The sequence below is a fragment of the Echinops telfairi genome, unplaced genomic scaffold (genome assembly GCF_000313985.2).
Source record: "Echinops telfairi isolate 266 unplaced genomic scaffold, ASM31398v2 ScPeMD7_7400;HRSCAF=8409, whole genome shotgun sequence".
NCBI lineage: Eukaryota > Metazoa > Chordata > Mammalia > Afrosoricida > Tenrecidae > Echinops > Echinops telfairi.
In genome coordinates, this window is record NW_022111300.1 from 23,458,233 (window position 1) to 23,480,188 (window position 21,956).

General features: G+C 38.4%; 1 protein-coding gene across 3 annotated transcripts in view; it reads left to right on the forward strand.

Moving 5' to 3' along the window:
- KIAA1328 (KIAA1328 ortholog) overlaps nt 1-21,956 on the forward strand; it is a 294,794-nt gene that overhangs the window by 183,331 nt on the left and 89,507 nt on the right. For all 3 annotated transcript variants that reach the window (XM_045296078.1, XM_045296079.1, XM_045296077.1), the window contains 2 exons: nt 2,242-2,915; nt 21,261-21,368. In XM_045296078.1, the coding sequence (XP_045152013.1) occupies nt 2,242-2,915; nt 21,261-21,368 (782 nt within the window). The remainder of the gene's footprint in view (nt 1-2,241; nt 2,916-21,260; nt 21,369-21,956) is intronic.

Here is a 21,956-nt window from a genome sequence, read left to right on the forward strand (position 1 = left end):
TATATATATATATATATTTCCCAAGCAATACAACTCTGGCCCAATCTGCCAGCTCCACCTTAGCAAAGTAGAGATAGTTAATTGAACTCCTCCTTAGATGATGGTTAAGAGATAATCTGTTGTAATGAAGTATGCTTCTTGACAAACCACCTCCATGACCACCATCAGCAGCACCAAAAAGATGATTGAATAAACATGACTTTGTTGTTTATAAATGGCACCCTTATAAACTGGCATCCATGATAACTGCCAGCCTTTCTCTGTACCATATTCAGTTGTAAAGCACATACCACTTTTAGTCTTCCTTGAGACCCTCGCACATGCTTACTATTTTTATACTAGTAACATATGGGTTTGAAAATATGTGATAAAAAATAGAAAAAACACATGGAATCTTAACAATGTGGTGAGACAGTTGGTTTCTTGTTATTTTCTATCCCCGTGTCAGCCAATTTAGGGCATCTTTTGCATACTGAATACTGATATTATTAACCAGATACATCAAAAAACAAAAACAAAATCCCCCTGGGTTTTGCATTCATACCCAATGAACTCATCTTTCATTTTTCACAGTCCACTGTTTGCAGACTTGAGGGAAGCTATTTGCTCAAAAGTTCAGGTGAAACAAGACTTGCCAACGATTTAGCCTTCCAAGACCAAGGTTGACAGTGAAGCAGGTGGAGACGTTCCATGACATAGACCAGTGGCTCTTAATGTGTGGCCCCATCAGCAAATTCGGCATCACCTGGAAACCTGTTAGAAATGCAACACCTCCTACTCCGCTCCTGACCAACTGAATTGGAAACTCTGGAGAGGAGGCCCAGTAATTCATTTTTCACAAACTCTCCAGGTGATGCTGATCATTGGTAGAGATTACACTTTGCTCTGCATGGTAGAACAGTGCTGAAGCTAAAGTGCGGGAGTGAGCTCTCTGTATTGGCCTGTCAATGGTAATTTGCAGCTGCTTCCTATCTGGGAGGGTGTTCTGGTGGCCTACTGGGTTACTTGTCTTGGGCTAGTAATTATAAGGTCAGCAGTTCAAACCCACCAGCCCTTCCTCAGGAGAAAAAATAAGGCTGTCTGCTCCTATAATGACTTACAATCTCAAACATTTAGGAGAGCTGTTTGACTCTATCCTATAGGGCCACTGTGAGTTGGGATCAACTCGATGGTAATTGGTAGTTGGTCTTCTGTGAGGCCTATCAGATTTTAATCACTTGAGCAGCCTAATTTAAAAATCACATGTAGTTTACAGCTGGAATTAAATGTTTTATACTTAAATAACTGCTTTTGATTAGTATCATTTTTTAAATTGAAAGTTGTTGGTTCTGTGTTCTGTAAAGTTATTTATAAAAACTCATAAAAGATCGTCCAGTAACAAGCATCCTTTTCAGTATAAGGTAAAATGTTTTACAACAAAGCTCCTGCTGTGTAATGGCCAATCAAAAGGTATTTAAGACGAGTGAATGGATTTCTTGGATTCATATGCAAAATGAAACATTTTAAGGCATTAACATTTCATACTTTTGCCTTTTTTTAAAAGTTGATTTTATGTAACCCTCATTATTGGTAACTCCTGAAATCACCAAAGATCTTGCTTAAGCAGCATGCTACTTGTTTTTATCTCATCTTTCTTTGGATTTACAGAAATCAGGGCTGAGAACTGGTTCATTCTTACAGCTCTACCCCAGATCTACTGAATCAAAATCTACATATTACTAAGATCCCCTCGTGATTCTTATGTGTTAGAATGTAGACTCTGATTCAGCAGATCTGGGGTGGAAGTGCATGCACAAGTCTCAGCACAGGGTTGACCAGGAGCCCTAACTGAAATGTAGGAGGTTTGAAAACTGACTTAACTTAGTGGTATGTGTCTGTTTAGATGTGTGAGTAAATAGTTTAGTATTAAGGAGACATAACATTTGTTTATTAAAAATGTATTACTGATGAGAGCCCTGGTGGCATGGTGGTTACACAATGGGTCGTGAACCACAAGGTCAGCAGTTTGAAACTACCAGGCACTCTGAGGGAGAAAGACAGGGCTTTCTACTCCTGTAAAGAGTTACAGTCTCAGAAACTCACAAGGGCATTTCTATCTTGTCCTATAGGGTCTCCATGAGTCTGAATTGACACCATGGCCATAAGTTTTGGGAAAACAATTTATTACTGATGTCTGAAAAGTCTAAAGAATTTTGTTTTATTGTATACTTATTTGACAAGAGGTCTTGTGATTCCTTTTAGGTATCTAGTAGGAAGAGTGCACTCCAATCTTCGTCTACGGAACTCGATGGGTCCTATTTGAGCGCAGTCAAACCACACATGTATTATCAAACCAAGCAAAGGCCAAAGTCTGCAAACCAGCCTTCAGCTTCAGAATTCCAGTTGGAGTTTAGGAATAATTCTGTAAAACCAGCAGCCTTACATCATCCCAATGAAGGTGTGGACAGGATGCCATCAGAGACCAGAACCTTTAATCATTCATCTCCGGGAAGAAAACCAGTTGATGTCCCTACAGAGAAAGCTACACCAGAAGAGGTGAAGATGAAAGACTGTCCAGACATTAAACTCCCATCGAGTAAATGTGGCCGTAAACTTTCTGAAAACGCAGATCATGTTCCTGAGAGCAAACAGGGCCATCCTACAAACATGGCCCCTCAGTGTCCCAGGACACACTCAGCATCATGTGGCTACTGTGGGCTTTCCTGGCCATCTTTGCTGCATGGTCCAGAGGCACTGCATCCCAGTGAAACTGATGTCCGAAAGCGACTCTCAGAAGACAGAAGGCAGCAACTTATGCTTCAGAAAATGGAGCTGGAAATTGAAAAGGAGCGCCTTCAGCATCTGTTGGCCCAGCAGGAGACAAAGCTTCTCCTCAAACAGCAGCAGCTTCACCAGTCTCGACTGGATTACAACTGGTGAGTCTCACCTGACCTTTCCGCAATGGCTGCACCTGGGAGAACAGAGGGTAATAACAGCTGGTGCGTTGCTATAGCAAATGTATAGAGACAGCTTCCTTGGGGTCTTGGCTTGCTCAAGCTGTCTACCAACTATGACCAACCAGTAAATTCTGGCCTCTTTGGAGGCCTTATCTTCCAGAATGCTAGCTTAGAACAATCGACTGCTGAATAGGCCAGTGTCGCTCTTGGCAAATTCCAAAACTGACATTTTACCATGATACTGCCATTACAAAAACCGATTTGCTTTTTAATGTTATTGTACAGCATATCAAACATTAAGTTAAATCTGGAGTTTTTAGGGTGTCAAATAAGATTGTGACAAAGATGGTTAGCTGTCATTTTCCCATAATTATTCATCATAGCATAAAAAATGAGGGAAGACTTTGAACATCAACCTCTGCTCATGAAGCATAACATTATTAACCAACTCATAAATACCTCCATATTTAGACTGTTTTTCTTAACAATTCCTCCATTGGAAGTGTTTCAAGTGCTAAATTGCTGGTTTCTACAGGGAATTGCTTGGATACTCCTTCCCTTTCTTCGTTGAAACATGCCATTCCCTTTTGTGTACTTTTTACCACAGACAGTCCCTGGTCTATGAATGAGAACTATTTCTGCGCATGTCTTGATGTTGAATTTGTCAGTATGTCAAAGCAGGCGCAGAACATTAACTTCTTTTCGCTTGAATGAAAGAAAAGGCTCAATGCCTTTTCAATGATTTTCAGACTTCCTGTGCAGCTAGTGCTGCTGATGGCCGGGAAGACGTTGTTTCCAGTAGAGGTTGGTTCAATCATGTCAAAGTAAAGTGTGTGAATTGTTCCTAAATCAGAGGTTAGTAACCATGGGACTGCCTGTATAGACATGCCCCCCAAACAGACTTGTGTTCTTTCCTTTTACTTCTTGGAATGAATTTTCTTTCGTTATTAGAATCCGTCTACTACTAGTTTTTAGGTTCTAATTTCTTTGTAAGTTTCATGTTGACATTTTTTTTCCTTCTGTGTAACTAGCATGTCCCTTTTTCTGGAGCCAGAAGTGATCTTCCTCTGTCTCTTCCTTTATGTTTGGACATGAAATAAGTGAAAATGAAGTCTCTCATAACAGGGTTGTGCACAAAGGTCAGGATGTTTTCATGTTATGATGCTAGTGGCTAATGCTCCGGTTAATGACAGGCTCTCCTGAGATCACCACTCAGTAAACATTTATTGAATGCCTTTGATCTCTGAGGACTGTTTCTAGATGCTTAGAATAAGAAAAGGAATCCAACGTGGCCTTACTTGGAGGAGGGAACAGTCTATCAAGGGAGAATGGATAATGTTAAAACCGCTATCGTGTTCACTGTTACAGCATCTACCTTCAAATAATGCTAGTAGCCATCATAAAAATCCTTCTCCTTTCTATTGCCCTAGCTTAGTTGAGAGAACTAGAAAACACAGCTTTGAACACATTTTGTGTACATATATAAACTGCAAAAAATGTAATCAGATTTATAGATAGATAATGATAGATGCATAGGGAATTGCAAGAAGAGTGCAGAAGGATTGCGTGTACCTTTCTTGGTATCCCTCAGTGGCCAGGGTTATGTAACCAGAATTCAATATCAAACCCAGTAGACTAACATAGATACAATGTGTCTCTGTAGTTCTATGCCATTTTAACCACCACCACAACCATACACAGAAGTATTTCATCACCACGAAGATCTCCCTTCTCATACCCCTATCGCCACACCCACCCGCCCTCTCTGAACCTCTGCAAATTAGTAATTTTTGTCCATCTCTGTGATTTTGTCATTTTGAAAATGTTATATAAATGGAATTATACAGTGTATGACCTTTCAAGATTGGCTTTTTTTTTACTTAACATAATGCCCTAGAGATCCATGTGGATTGTTGCATATATAATACCTTCTTATTGCTGAGTAGATTCCATAATATGACTGCCAGTTTAACCATTTTTTAACCATTCACTACATGAGGAACAGCGTTGTTTTTCCAGTTTTTGTCCATTACAAATGAGGCTACTATGCATGTCTGGGTTATAGGTATTTGGGTGGTCTGAAATCTTCTAGGTGCTTGCCATGAAAGCTGTGGGTGAAGCTAGTCTGGTTACTAGACCATATGGTAAGTCTATAGTTATTTTGCTGAATAAATATACGTTTAGTTTATAAGCAGCAATGTTTGTAAGGGCCACTTTTCCCACATCCTCGCCTTCAGTCTTGTCCCTCAGTTTTATTTTACCTATTCTATCATACGCATGGTGACATTTCATTGTGATCCTAGTGGCTGGTGATGTTGAGCATTTGCTTATTTGCCTTCCTCCCATTTTCCTCAGTGAATTGCCTCTACAGTGTCTTTTCATGATTTTGTAACTGGATTGTTTGAGACTTTTTTATTGTTGAATTTTCAAGAGTTCTTTATCCTGTATATGAGTCATTTGTCAGATATGTGATTTGCAAAGATTTCTCCGAGCCTGTAGCTTCTCTTTGCCCCTCTCAGCAAGGTCTTCTGTAGAGCAAGAGTTCATAAACTGAATAAAACTCAATATATTGATCCAGGTGTTAAATTTTGTCAGGTGAGATATCTGTGTCAATTGATAACATCTTTTGATTTTTTTTCTTATTCTAGTTGCTAATATTACATTAATTGATTTTCAAATATGAACAAGCTTTACATCTCTGGCATAAACTCTGTTTGGTCATAATGTATCATCTTAGTTTTTATATATTACTGACTTCTGTTGACTAATATTTAATAAGGATTCCATATCAATATTGAAGCGATATCTTGGGCCTTGGTTTTCTTTTTTTCTACTATCCTTGTCTAGTTTTGCTATCAAGGCAATAGCAACAACATCCCAAACTCTATCTGCTATTGAGTCAGTTCTGACTCATAGTGACCCTATAGGACAGGGTAAAACCACCCTGGGAGTTTCCAAGACTGTGAATCTTTACAGGAGTAGAAAGCCTGGTCATTCTCTGGAGGAATGGCTGGAGGTCTAAACTTCTGACCTGTAGATCGCAACGCAGCACATCGTCCCTATGCCACCAGGACTTCTCCATCAAGGTGATATGTCATCAAATAGATGGGGAGGGGAGGTATTCCTTCCACTTTAATTTACTGGCAGAGATGGTGTTGAATTGGTTAATTCTGATTCTTTAAAATCATTTGGTAGAATGCCCTAATGAGACTTTCTGGGTCTTAAAATTTCTTTTGGGGAAGTTTTTAAATTATGAATTCAATTTTCTTATTAATTATCATTATAAATCCCCAAAACACCAAACCCACTACCATTGAGTCAATTCTGACTCATAGTGACCCTCAGTAGGGTTTCCAAACCTGTAAGTCTTTATAGGAGTAGACAGCTTCATCTTTCTCCTTAGAAGTCATGGTGGTACAGTGGGGTAAGCATTGGGCTGCTAACCTCAAGGTTGGAAGTTCAAACCCACTATCCACTCTGTGGGAGAAAGAGGAGTCTGTCTATACCTGTGAAGATTTACAGTCACTGTGAGTCAGAATCAAACTGAGGACAAAAGATAATATTTGTTACAGGGAGGTCCAAATTATCTACTTGAAAATGAGTAAGTTGGGTAGTTTATGCTTTTAGAGGGATTGATTCATCTAGTTCAGCAAACATATGCGGGGGTGGATACCCGCCCCCCCCAAAAAAAAAAAAAAACGGAATGTTTTTTCAAAGCTATGTATTTAATTTTTTTTACAAAACAACCCTATCATCTTCAAAGTACTCTCCATTACATTTGTCACATTTGCAATTCCACTCTTGGAAACAATTTTCAAACTCATCTGTTTGTTTAGCTGACAGCACCTCCCTCGTTTTTGTTTTTTTTTCACCTCCTCATTTTCATCCAATCGCTGTCCTTTCATGTCCCTCTTCATTTGCAGAAACAAAAAGAAGAGAGGTCAGGTGAGTAAGGTGTGTGGAACAAGAGAGGCATGATGTTTTTTGCCAAAAACGAGCACCGAGATGGCTCCACAAGTAGGTGCATTGTTGTGGTGGCAAATCCAGCCGTCTTTCACAAATCAGGCTTTTTTTTTTTGTCTCCTACTGTTATGCAATCTTTTTAGAACCTCTAATAGAAAGTATGATTCACAGTCTGACATGGTGGAATGAACTCCAAATGCACTATGAGTCAACATTTTCATCTGTTCGGGAAGTTGGTGGACATCCAGGACAAGGTTTGTCATCAGTCGACATTTCACCTTTGAAATGAGAAAGCCACTCACACACTTGAGTTTTTCCCACAGTGCTGTCCTTGTAAGCTGTGTTCAAAATCACAACAGTTTCTGCAGCACTTTTCCCGAGCAGGAAACAAACTGTCACAGCCAAATTCTGTTCTCTCAAATCGGCCATCACAAAAAACACGGTTCTAGAGAAACTGCTTTCACACACAAAAAACAATCACTGTAACCAGAGAGAAACTTCCCAGGTGACACTACCAGGTGCACTAACTCAAGAGCAAGTTGCTAAATGCTCATATAGTGGGGAAAATGTGTACTACAATAGCCTCGCCCAGCGGAGCTTTTTCCCATTTTTTGACCCCCTCATATATATGAAGCTTGTTCTTGGTGTAGTTCTTAATTTTTTGATTGATAACTACAATTCAGGGTGTGCAGTTGTATCCCCTGACTTATTCGTGATATTGGTAACTTGTGTCTTTTGGTTTTTTGTCAATTTTGCTACAGGTTTGCTTATCCTAATTATCTTTTCAAACAACTAGCTTGTTGTTACATTGCTTTTTTTTCTAATATTTTTTGTTTGCAGTTTCATTGGTTTCTGCTAATTTATTTCCTTTGGTTTGAATTAATCTTGCTCTTTTTCTAATTTCTTAGGATGGAATCATAATTTCTTGGTTTGTAACTTTCCTTTTTCTCATGGAAGCATTTAGTGCTATAAATTTATATATTAACACTTTTGCTGCACACAAACTTTTATGTGTCTGCCACATTTTAATTTTCATTCTGATCAATATATTTTTATGTCCCTGTGAAATTTCTTCATTGCTATAGGTTACTTAAAAGTGTTGTTTGTTATAGTTGTTAGGTGCTATCGAATTGGTTATCACTCATAGCAACCCTATACACAGCAGAAAGGAACACTACACACTAGTGTACCATCCACACTGTGTTAGCCGGGTTGACTAGAGAAACAAATCCAGAGACACTCATATGTGTAAGAAAGAGTTTTATTTCAAGAAGTAAATATATATCAAGAAAACATCCCAGCCCAGTCCAACCTCAAGTCCATAAGTCTGATACTAGTCTATAAGTCCCTCTTCAGACTCATGCAGCCACACGCAATGATGCAGGGTGCAGGAAGATCACAGGTCTGTGGGTACAAATTCATGTGAAACCAATGGCAGTGAAAGCACCACAGGGCTCTGGCAACAACCAGGGTCAGTCATCAGGAAGATAAAGGCAGAGAGAGAAGGGGAGGTTCCCAGGGCCTTCCTTATGAGAAGGCCACACCCACAAGGAGGCACCATCAGGCTGTGACCTGATTGATAGGTTGAATACCACCCCTGCATTTTTATATGTCTTCTAGTCGACATGAAATTCTGTAACTACCCCACACACCATCATGTTCAAACCCTTGCTCCAGCCACTGTGTCAATCTAGCAGGTCTTCCTTTTTGCTGACCTTTTACTTTGCCAAGCTTGATGTCCTACTTCAGAGACATCCAAATGAGGCCATTGAAAATACCACGGTTTAGGTCAGGTGCACTTTAGTTCTCAAAGTGCCATTCTTGCTCTTCAACACTTAAAGAGATCTTATGCAATAGATCTTCCCTAGGCAACACACATTGTTTGGTTTCTCAACTGCTGCCTTCATAAGGTGGATCCACGTAAAATGAAATCTTTAACAACTTCATTCTTTTCTGTAGATTTTTGTTGCCTTTACATTGAGTTGCAGTCCATATTGAAGGCTGCAGTCTTTGATTTCCATGAGCAAATACTTCAAGTCCTCCTCACTTTCAGCAACCAAGATTGTGTCATCTGCGGATTAGAGACTGTTTTAAGTGTTCTTCCAGTCCTGGTGCCACGCTCTTCTTCATATAGTCCAGTTTCTTGGGTTATTTGCTCAACATGTAGCTTGAGTAAGTATGATGAAAGGATACAACCCCGATACACAACTTGTCTGATTTTAAACTATGCACTATCCCCATGTCCTGTTCAAAAGACTGCCTCTCAGTCTATGTACTGGTTCTGCATGAACATAATGAAGTATTCTGAAATTCCCATTCTTCTCGAGTGATCCATGGTTTTTTATAATCCACACAGTTAAATACTATGCATAGTGAATAAAACACATGTAAATATCTTTCTTGTGTTCTCTCCTTTCAGTCAAGATCTCTCTGGTGTCAGCAATGATATCCTTTGTTCAATGTCCTCTTCTGAATCCATGTTGAATTTCTGGTAGTTCCCTGACAATGTACTCTTGTAACTATTGTTGAATAATAGTCAGCAAAATTATATTTGCTTGTGATAGTAATGATGATATTTGATAATTCTCACAGTCTTTTGGATCACCTTTTTTGAAAAATGGTTGCACATGTGAATCTTTTCCAGTTGGTTAGGCAGGTAGCTATCTTCCAAATTTATAGGCATGGATGTATAAGTGCACTTAGTGCTTCATTCAGCTTGTTGAAATATTTCAACTGGTATTCTATCAATTCCTGGAGGCATATTTTTTACTACTGCCTTAGGTATAGTTTGAACTTCTTCAATACCATCGATTCTTGATCATATACATTCTCTTCAAGTGCTTGAATGTTGATAAATTCTTTTGGGTACAGTGACTGTGTATTCCTATTATCTTCCTTTAAGACTTCATGCGTTGCTTAATATTTTGCCCATAGAATCCTCTAATATTTCAACTTGAGGCTTGAATTTTTACTTCAATTCTTCAAGTTTGAAATATGTCGAGCATGTTTTGGCCTTCTAATTCTAGGTCTGTGTACATTTCATTAAAATCCTGTTATCTTCTCACGATTTGACATTTTGACTGTTTTTGGATGTTTCTCATTCAACTCTTTTACTTCATCATTTCTTCCACTTACTTTAGGTACTCTGTTCAAGAGCATGTTTGAGAGTCTCGTCAGGCATTCACTTTGGTCTTTTTATGCTTTCTCTCCTTTTTCACGGCCTCTTGCCTTCTTTATGTAGGATGTTGTTTGTCACTAGGGGTGACTCAGTGCATCAGATGTGCTCTTGAGATGGTCTCTAGCCTTGTTTAGTTTCCTTTTTTGTTGTTGAAGTTTTCCTGTTTCTGTTATTCATTTCTAGTTTGATTCCATTGTGGTTAGTTGACACACTCTCGTGATTTCAGTTCTGAATGTCTTCAGTTTGTTTGATGGAACAAGATAGGATCTATGGTCCATGCCCATTTGAAGAGTGTGTTTTCCACTGTTCTATAAAGGATAATGGTGCTCTAGGATGTGACTGAATGCTGTATCCTGGTTGATTTTTCTGCCTAGTTGTTCAGAAAGGGGTTCCAGAAATCTCCACCTAAAATTTTGGATATATATTTTGCTTTCCAGTTCCATCAGGTTTTATGTCACATATTTGAACCTGTGTGGCTGGGTGCCTATGTGTTTAGAATTCTTCTTGGTGGGCTTGACCACCTTGTCATTATGTAGTGTGCCTCTCCATACAATGTCATTTCCTTCTTTCTGAAGTCGATGTTGTATGATATTAACGTAGTCATTCCAACGTTCCTTGAATTAATATTTGCATGATATGTTTTTTCTATCCTTTGACTTTCAACCTACTGATACTGTCGGTCTGAAGTTAGAGATTAAGTCTGATGTTTTCTTTTTGTTTTTGTTTCTTCCCTCTAGTTTTTACTTTTGTTTTCCTCCGATGACTTACTTGAACATTTTTTTAAATTCCACATTGATTCATCTTTAGTGCTTGAAAATCTCTCTTTGTTTAGATTTTCTTTTTAGTGATTGTTTTTAGATATTACGTTATATAACTCAGAGAGTCTTCTGGTGTCACATTTTACCAGTTTAATTGAAGTGTAGACCATTTACCCACCGTAAGGTCCTTTTAGTGTTGCCTGGGTGACACAAACAACTACGTCCTAGCTGCTAATGGAAAGGCTGGATATTTGAGTACAGCTAGAGGCACTTTGGAAGAAAGGCTTGGCTTCTTACTTCCAAAAATCAGCCACTGAAAATACTGTTGGAGTCAAGTTCTACTCTGACACACATGGAGCCACTATGAGTTGGAATTGGCTTGACAGCACCTGGTGGTTGGGCTTTTGTTAAGGTCCCCTGATGGCCCAGTGGTTAAGCACTTATCTGCTAACTAGAGAGTCGGTGGTTCAATCCCACCAACTTCCATCGGAGATAGTGGTGGCAGTCTGGTGCCATGAAGATTATAGCATTGGAAACCGTATGGGACAGCTCTACCATGTTCTATTAGATTACTGTGGGTTAGAATCAACTCAGTAGTGAGGGGTTATCCACCCCCACTGAAAATATGTTCATCTTATGCATTTCCTCTCTTTGATATTTGCTTTAACCATCAAACTTAGAAAATTCAGCAAATGATTTAGAAAATGGAAGAGAAGTCTATCATTAATCCATATTTTAATTTTTTCCTTCTTCCTATCTCTTGATGCCCTCTTTCATCATTTCCTTTCTGTGCAGGACAGTTTCTTAGCTCTTCTTTAGGCTACGTGTGCTGATAATAAATTCTCATAGGTTTTCTTCATCTAAGAGGGTATTTGTGCTGGATAAGGAATTCTGGGTCGACAGTTGTTGTTTTTCCCAGACTTGAAAAATTTTGTGTCCATGCATTTTTAGCTCGTATAGTTTCTGACAAAAATCCCGTCTTTGAAGTGATTTTTCACTGTTAGAAAATCATTCTTTTTTTTTTTTTGAATCATTCTTTTTTCTTTTACTACTTTTGTGATATTGTTCTCCTACCTCCCCATATTTAATTTTCAAAAATTGGTCCCCGGTACAGGTTTCTTTCAGCTTATGCTATATAGAGTTTTCCCAGCTTGAATCTATAGTTTTATGTAGTTGCCAAGTTTGGGAAGTAGTTTCTTCTTCCCAATACTTTTTTTTAGCTCTGTGTGCTTCTTCTTTCCTTCTAGAACTTTGAAGAAAGGTGTGTACTTTGGGGGTTCCACAAGTCTCTAAGACACTGTGTTCTTTTTTGCTTTTTGTTTGTTTGTTCATGTGTTTTCCCAGTCTAATTTCTGCGGTTCAAAATTTTTGTCACTTCTCTTGTGGCATTCTCAAGTTCATTGATTCTTTCCTCTGTCCTTTCCATTTTATTGTTGAGCTAATCCATTGAGTTTATATATCTTGATTATTAAATGTTTTCAGTTATTTTCTCCAAACTAAAAATTACATTTGGTTCTTTTTCATGTCTCCTTTTATTTGCTAAGGCTTTCTTTTTTTTCTTTTTCATTTTTTCAGGGTGTTCAGAAATACTCATTGAAGCATTTTTACGGTGGCTGCTTTTTAAATCATTGTCAGATAATTCTAACATTTCTGTTATCTTGGTGACCATCTGTTGATTATCCTTTCTTAGTCAAGTTGACACATTTCTAATTCTTGGTGTAATGAACAGTTTTCAACTGCATCCTGGATATTTTGGGTATTATAGTGTGAAACTCTGGATCTTATTCTAATCTGTTTCAGCAGGCCTTCCCTGATCCCATCCCAGCAGGGAGTTTAGAGGTGCACTGTTATAACCAATGCAAAATAGAAGTCGAGGCACCCATTGGGCCATTGCTGATGGGGGGAATGAGGAGTTGAGCCATGTTTTTTCCCTGTGATGTTAGACTTAAACACAGCAGTTAGTAACTAAACAGTTTCTGTTTTGCTAGGCTGCTCCTCTCTGGCTCTTTAACAAGAGAGTGCAGACTTTTGCCTCTGCATTGGTTGGCATTTCCAGGTTGCAATCTTCTCCAGCATGGACTGTGGGCCACATGAGGCAAAAACAAACTCCAGAAAACTCACTGTGGTAGTGGTTCCTCTGATCCCACCTTGTCCTCTCTCTCCATTTTAGAGTCTCCTTGCATTTGTTAAGTGTGTTGTAATGCCCAGCATTTGGAGCTGCACTTAGTGAGGGAAATGGAGAATGCATTTACTTTACCTTCTCCCAGACCTGGACGTCCCTGGAGAGTTTAATAAATAATAAAGAGCAAGTGATTGTGTAAAAGTTAAGCAGGTTAAATGATTTCTAGGTTTTGTCAGGAACACCACCACCACCCCACCACCCCACACACACAATTTCACCTAATAATTTTTTTTATTTAATTGGACTTTTGTAGGTTAGACAAAATTTTGTTAAACAATTACTAGAACAGTCTACATTATGAATATGGTATGCCTGTTGTCTAGCAAGACCCTTGAAATTTGTTATATTTTCTAAACTCCAATATATATACCATGTCCCAGAAAACTCTTACCTAAGGTCTTCTAAACTCTTTCTTGGGCAGAGGTCTCTTTGATACTAGTTGTTAAAGCAGATTGTTTCTTAGTTGTGTGCAAAGTATGTACCCCGGCAAATGTTCATCCTTGCCTTTCATGCCAGGTCTCGGATAGATTCCTTAGACAAGCTCTGTTGGTTCCTGGTTTATATGTCCCAGTGTTGTACTTTGGGACATTTCCTGTCTTGTTGCGTAGCCCTTGTTGTCCAAATACACACAAACCATCAAATACTAACTATCCCACTGTGACAATGACCACCTTTAGGCTGATTCTGATGTTTCCATCATCAGAAAGGGGTATCAACAATCACAGTTCCCTCATTGTGTTGATCCTGGAGATACCTGTAGGCCTGATAAAAAAATTCACCCCAATCAAGAAGGTGAAAAAAAATCTCTATGAAATGTCTATGAAATGTCTCTATATACAGAGAGATTCAAGACATTTTTAATTGAACGGTGTTCACTTCTTGTTCTCCTGCTTACTTCTATCATGTTAACCACGGTGAGGTGATACAAGCAGGGCCTGAAGAATATCGAGCTATTTGACAAATCAGTATCACAATTCCTATTTTCAGGCTGAAAGTGCCCTACTCTATGGCCTAGTTTTTAGATTTGTATAATTTTGTCACTTATGAGTTATCAGAATTTCAGTACTCTGCACATTAGTGTCATACTGAGTATATTTGTCATAAATTAATCCTCCTAAATTCATAGCTTTACATAATCTAGGATCGCTTCTCCACCCTTATGCTCCAATTTTCCTCAGGAAAAAAAAAGCAAATTTTTCTTCGTAGAAATCTTCCCATTGTGCCATTTGTAGCTTTCCCAACTGTACCTTCTCCTGTGACTTAAATATCTTTGCTCTACTTTTCCATTCATGTACACTCCACCTATTCATTATAGCCAGGCCAAATTCCACTCCTTGAGAATTTGTTTTCAGTTTTCTATGATAATTCCAACATACACCAATCACTTTCTCACCCAACACTAATTTTAGTTCTAGAATCTATACGGAATTACCACATGATTTTATAATGTGTAATAGTTCAGAATTCAGTTCTGTGATCCTTGTTCCAACAAGGATTATACGTCCTGCTCTGTGCAGAACTATGTGGGAGGAGTATCAAAATGAGCAAGACTTGATTCTTTTTCTCAGGAGTTTATTCTACTCGTATAATCTCGGTCTCTGATTTCTATACAATTTGAGCTTTTATATATCATTGCTAAACTTGCCATTTAAACTGCCCACATCAATTAAATTAATTTATTAATATGTTCTACATACAAGACTTTGTTTATGGTGCTCAGGAGGTTTCAGGAAAACACTGGGAAAGCAATCTGTAATTGAATCCCAGATGAGTTGTACAGAATTATTATAGTAGTTCAGAATTTGTGGATGAGCCTGTCACTTGGAATAAATTTGGTATGACATTAAGATTTACTTTAATTGTGATTAGCAATTCATGCTGCCACCTTGATATTACATGATGATCAATAAGGGCTTTCAAAAGGATGTTGTCTCTGAGTCCTTTCCAGATTGATCGGAGAGGATTGATTTAGATTCCTATTCATCACTGTGCCAAGGACCACCTGAAACCCTCTTTGGGGCAAAGCGGTACATATAAAATGAATAAAAATTAAGGCTATCTATAAAGATTTGCTTTTGTCTCTAATTCTCACAGTATGCTTTAATTATACTGTGATGATACTGCCTTAACCACTTAAAGAATGCGTCACCTTGGATAAGTTATGTGCCTCTACCTCACTTGCCTTCTCTGGAAACCGGTGTAGGGAGGTGATTGTCAGGAGAATGGGATCACACATGTCCTCCGCAGTCATTAAATGATAGTTCCTGTCGTCATCATTGCTACGACTGCTGCCCAGGTTCCTGTGACTGCTTCTGTCGCCACTTTCCTTTCATTCTCATCATTGCCTCATTGTAATGTTGCTTGTCTAACTTGACCTACCAACCTGTGTATGCCCAAGTATCACTGTTAAACTGTAAATTCCTAAAAGAAAAGAAAGAAAAAGCAAACAAAACACACGCCCATCCTGTCCATTCCAGTTCCCAGGAGTCCTATAGCAGGGAATAGACCTGCTCCTTCGGATTTCTGAGGGAGTAACCTTACAGGAGCAGACAGCCACCTTTAACTCTCCGACCTTGACGTAAACAGCCCATCACTTAATGCACTGGCCTTGTATAGTTAGTTGCATTTGTAAGACTATTGTCTAAAAAATGTCTTTTGACAATGATGAAAATGTCCATAGTATGTTAAAAATGTTTTTATTTCTGCAATTTCGTTTCATAGTCAAAAGATACAGTTGGTGTTTTTTTTAATGCTCCAATAACACTGTTTTTCATTTATTCTTTTTCAGTCATTTTATTGGGAGTTCTTCCAGATATTATAACAGTCCATAATTCAATTAGATCAATCATAATTGTACAATTGCTACCACCATCAGTTTGAAAACATTTTCTTTCATCTTGAACTCTTTGATATCAGTTCCCCTTATCCCCTCCTACCCCCACCATACCCCCCAGGAACCCTTTATATATATATATATATATTGCCATATCTTACACCATCCAATGTATCCATTCACCTGCAATTCTGTTATTCCTTCCCCTTGAGTGGGGTTTACCATCATGGTTGTTATCAGCTCCTCTTCCCCCACCCCACTTCCTATACCTTCAGGGAATTATTATTCCTGTTATTGTTTCTGAAGGGTTATTTATCATATATACTCGTGAATAAGCCGAGTTTTTTAGCACATTTTCAATGCAGTTTTTGTAAAATTAGGTGCCTCAGCAGATATTTGGGTTGGCTTATACTTGAGTATATACAATATCTTGTCTTTCATGCATTGAACAATCTTGATTATACAAATGAACATATGTAGGTCTAACAAGATTAATTAAGTTAAACAAAGACCATAATAGTAAGGGGAGGCACCATGAAAGAAACATATAGTTATGTGTTTCATTACTGCTATACTGCACCCTAGATTTATCATGCCTTCCATGTGGCCCTTCTGTGAGGGACTGTCCAATTATCTTATAGATAGGTTTTGGGTCTCCACTTTGTCCACACTCCTTCACATCAATTTGATTGCTTGGTTTTGAACTTCTGATACCTATTCCCATTGGCACCTCATGATCACACACGCTGGTGTGACTTTGTTTCCTTCCTGCTAGATGGCCATTTATTTAACTTCAAGTCTTTAAGCCTCCAAATGCTATATAGCTTTTAATAGCCAAGCACCATCAGCTTTCTTCACCATATTTACTTATGCACCCATTTTGTCTTCAGTCGTGTCAGGAAGATGAGTATAATACAATGCCGCATTATTAGAACAAAGCGTTCTTGTACTGACGTAAGATATAAGTAGAGCCCCAAGTCCATCTGCTTCCTTGTTGCATTTACATGTATACACATATATAGACATACACCTATCTTTATATTTTTAGATGTCTACATATACCTGTCTATATTTATAACTATATATAATTTTTACTTTTTTCTTTCTTCCTGCCCCACTATCATGTTTACCCATCGTTCTCCTCTCAGTAATTCCTCTCATATACATTTCAATTGATCAAAAACAGCCAGGAACACTACACGCTCCTCACCATCAGTTTTAGAACCCTAGGTATTCCCATGTCCCTGCCATTATTGGCTCACCGCTCACTGCCCTCTACCTCCTCCCCTCAACCCCCCTAACCGTTGGTCCCATTGCTGTCTCCTTGGGGTTGCTTATCCTGCCTATCTTATATTGATACAATATAAGATATTGTACTATATCTTATAATACAATAAAAATAAAACAAAATCAAGTAATTGTTTTTAAAAGACCACACAAATAGTTCCAAATCTGTTATCCTGACCCAGTGTAGATGAGTATCTCTCTGTTAAATAACAAGCAGGACCTGTTATAATCTATCAGTCCAATCCCGTTTTCCTTCAGGGTTCCATATCCTGGTACCTCCGTACTTAACAACACTTGTACCCTTTTAGTCCTCAGCATTCGTGACTGAAAGGTGCGCCTCCTGCAATCCCCATTGGTCTCCCTGCAGTCAGGGATGAAGCCGTCTTGTGGCCACTCCCCCACCCCATTATACCTTTAGACTTACAGTGTGGCCCCCTTGTGAGTAACCCCCAGCCAGTTCAGGTGAGGTGCCAAGTACTGCCCCCCGAGTCAGAAGTCTACAATCGGGATTCCTCAGGGACTTTGTGTCTTTGTTTCCATTGCTCGTCTATTGCACTCCCCTCTTCGTTTGCCCCCTAAAAGATACAGTTTTAACAGACAACCTCAGAACATACTTTTTTTTTTATTGTTCTATAACAGAACATACTTTTACAGGTAAACACAGAACAGTATACAGAACCACAGAACATGCTTTAACAGAGAACCTACTGAGCTGTAGGAAGGGACAGTGAGTATCACATATTTGATGCTGAAGTTACTGTTAGCTGCCACTGAGTTGGTTCCAACCCATAGTGGCCCTGTAGACAACAGAACAAAATACTGTCCAGGACTGTGCTAGCCTCACCGCCATTGTCATGTGTGAGCCCTTTGTTCATGCACTAGATTCAGTCCACCTCGTAGAAGGCCTTCCTCTCTTACACTAACCCTCTATTTCCCCAGGCATGATCTCCTTCTCTAGGGACTGAACCCTCCTGATAACACGTCCAAAGTATATGAGGTGAAGTCTCACCATCCGCGCTTCTGAGTAGCATTCTGTCTGTACTTCTTTCAAGACAGATTTGTTCATTCATCTGTCAGCCCATGGTCTGTTCAATATTCTTTGCCAACACTATAACTCAAAGGCATTTTTCTTCTGTTTTCCTTATCCAGTGCCCAGCTTTCACATGCAGATGAAGTGATTGAAAATACCATGATTTGGGTCAGACAGCAAACACTTTAGCACTTTGTAGCCTTTTAGCCAGTCTCATCTGTCATTTGATTTCTTTATTGCTACTTCCCTAGTTGTTGATCATGGATCCAAGTAAAATGAAAATTTTAACAACTTCAATCTTCTCTCTGCATATCATGATGCTGCATATTGGCCCAATTGCGAGGATTTTTGTTTTATGTGAAAGAGTAATTTCTATGGAAGGTTCTAGCCTATACATTAGCAAGTGCTTAAAGTCCTCCTGGCTTTCAGGAAGCAAGGTTGTATCATCCACATATCTCAAATGGTTTCCCAGTCTTCCTCCAATCCAGATACCACATTCTTTCCATAGAGTCCAGCTTCTTGCATTATGTGCTCAGCATACAGATTGGATAACTGCAGTGAAAGGATACAGTTCTGACACACAGCTATCCTGATTTGAAACCATCCAGTATCCCTTTGTGCTATTTAAATGCCTGCCCCTCGGTCTGTGTAGAGGTTCCACATGAACACTATTAAGTGTTCTAGAATTCCTACTCTCTGCAATGTTATCCATATTTATTTTAATTCATGCAGTCAGATGTTTTTGTAGAGATAATAAAACACAAGATCTTTATGGAGTTATCTGCTTTCAACCAAAATACATCTACATCAATAATGATAGCGGTCATTCCATGACATCTTCTGAATCTGGCTTGAATTTTTGCCACTTTCCTATTGATAGATTGCTGTGATTATTTTAAAATTATATTTAGCAACATTTTACTTGTGTGTGATATTAGTGATATTGCCTGATAGTTTTCGCAATCTGTTCAGTTACCTTTCTTTGGAATGGGCACAAATACGGATTTCTTCCAGATGGCTGGGCGTACATGTGCTAGTGCTTCCAGCACTGCACCATTTGTTGAGACGCCTCAGTGGGTCCTCTCTTCACCAATGTGTTCAGTGAGACTTGGACTTCTTCCCCCAATGCCATGGGTTCTTGATCACATTTCAAAATGGCTGAATGCCAACAAGTTCTTTGTGGTACAGGATCTATGATGTTTCTTCCATCTTCTTTGGTTGCTTTCTGCATCATTTGCTATTTTGCCCATAGAGTGCTGCAATATTATAATTCAATAGTTGTTGTTGTTTGTCTTCATTCCATTGAGCTTGCTGTCATTATAAAACTGTACTTTGTCTTATCGAGTTGGCGTCTGAAATTATCTGTTCATTTCTCTTACTTCATGATTTCTTCCATTTACTTTAGCTACTCTACATTCAAAAGCAAAATTCAGAATCTCTTCTGGCATCTATTTTGATCTTTTCTTTCCCCGGCCTCTCGCCCTGTCTTTTAAGGAGTTTTTTCATTCTCGATGTATAATATTCTTTATGCCATGCCAAAAATTGTGTGGTCTTTAGTCATTTATGTTCAGTGTATCATAGATATTCTTAAGATGGTCTCTAAACTCAAGAAGGATATACTTAAGGTCATACTTTGGCATATGTGGACTTGTTCTTTTTGTCTCTCAGCTTCTATTTGATTTGCATTTGAACAATTGATGGTCTGTTCTGCAGTCAGTCCTGGTCTTATTCTGACAGATGATGTTGAGCTTTCCCATAGCCTCTTTTCACAAATACAGTTGATTTGATTCCTGTGGTTTTCCTCCAGTGAGTTCCACATGAATAGCTGCTGTTTATGTTGTTGAAAAAAGGTATTTGCAATGACTAAGTCCTTGGTATTCAAAATTCTATCATGTGATCTCCAGCATCATTTCTGTCACCAAGGAAGGCCATATTTTCCAGCTACTAATCCTTCTTTGTTTCCAAATTTTCATTCCAGTTACCAGTAATGATCACAGCATCTTGGTTGCATGTTTGATCAGTTTTGGAGTGCAGAAGTATTTTAAAAATCTTCAGCTTTGGCATTAGTGGCTGGTGCATAAATTTTAATATTAGTCTAGTGATTAATACTCAAACTTACCGCCGACTTCTTGTCATGCTAATGCCTTCCATATTTTCCCCTTCTTAGTATATGTGATGGGTAGGGCTAAATTAGAAGCGCTGTTGGTGTTGTGGTTACTCATTGAGCTGCTAACTGAAATGTCAGCAGTTTGAAACCACCAGCTACTCCATGGGGGCGAGAAGAGGCTTTCTACACCAGTAGGAGTTACACTCTCGGAAACCCACAGCAACAGTTCCATTCTGCCTTAGAGGGTCGCTTTGAGTTGGAATCAACTCAATAGCAGTGAGTTTGGGTTTATTTGTTTGTTTTGTTTTTAGGGCTCAAATAGTGTTGACTGTAGAATATCTTCTAGTTCTTTTAGGGGAGCTTATCTGTTGTCTGAGAAAATATGTGAGGGAGTTATTGCACCAGTTCATTTAAATTATCAATATGAGACCTGGGTACTTCCCAGATTGGACAGGGTCAGTGATACGTTGTGTTGCTAGAATTCCCATGTCTATTCTGGTGATCGAAATATATGTGCTTAGCAATTGATATGGACTCGCTTGACATATTCAAAATTACAGATATCTTGGGTGTTCCTACATGCTCCTTAGGTACCTATAATTTTGAATATTTAAATGATATTTTAACCTACCCAATCTTCTCCTGCTTCCTAAATACATCAAAAAAACCTATTGCCATTCAGACAGTCACATCTTTGTCCCATGGAACAGCTGGTGGGTTTGAACCACTGACCTTTGAGTGAGTAGTCAAACTTTTCATCACTCCATCACCAGGCTTTCTTTCCATAAATAATGCAAATTTAAATTCCTATGAAACCAATTTGTGATTACTTGCCTTTGGGAATTTCCCATTTATTTTTGACAGATTGAGTTTTCATTTGAAAATAAGTCATAATAATCTAGCTGGAAGAATGTGGCCATCCAAAAGCTACCATTTAGCCTGTTAGCTTTGAGCATGTACAAAATTCTCAAAATTTACTTTTACAGGTTAAAAACACAAGCTATGTTTAAACCTGGAGAAATGGCTGTTGATGAAGAGCTCACTAAACCTCGAAAACTCAGTCTGGAAATGAATGGAAGTGACTCTGGACCAAGGTAAATCTGAAGAATTCACGAGGGCTGGAGTATAAAAGTTATGCTTGGTATATATTTACAGCTCTCTACTGGTAATTTTCTTATCATATAACTTGAAATTTTCAAAAATACAAATGATAAATATGATATAAAAATAAATGTAAAGAATAAAATTAAAATAATTTATAATTCTACCATTCAGAGATAGCGCTTCAAGCCTTTTCCCCCTATCTTTCTTTGTCTGATACTATATTCCATATTAATCATTTGGATCAGACTATACATAATTTGGATTTTTGTTTTTATCTACTATATCATATGTTCTGATGTCATTAAATACTTTGTGACATTATATTAATTAACTAAATCAACAAATATTCATGTGGCCACTATGCCCCAAGATTTATCTATCAGCATATTGTTGGATAATACAGACTTTTATGAAGTATGTTTTAAAGAAATGCTTTACTTTATCTCTACCTATTTCCTTGGTATGGATTTCTTACATGCAATTACTAGCTCAAGTAATACATGGATCCTTTCAAGATTCTTGATTCATATTGTCAAATTGCTTTCCACAAACATTTAATTAATTTGTAGCCCCCAAAC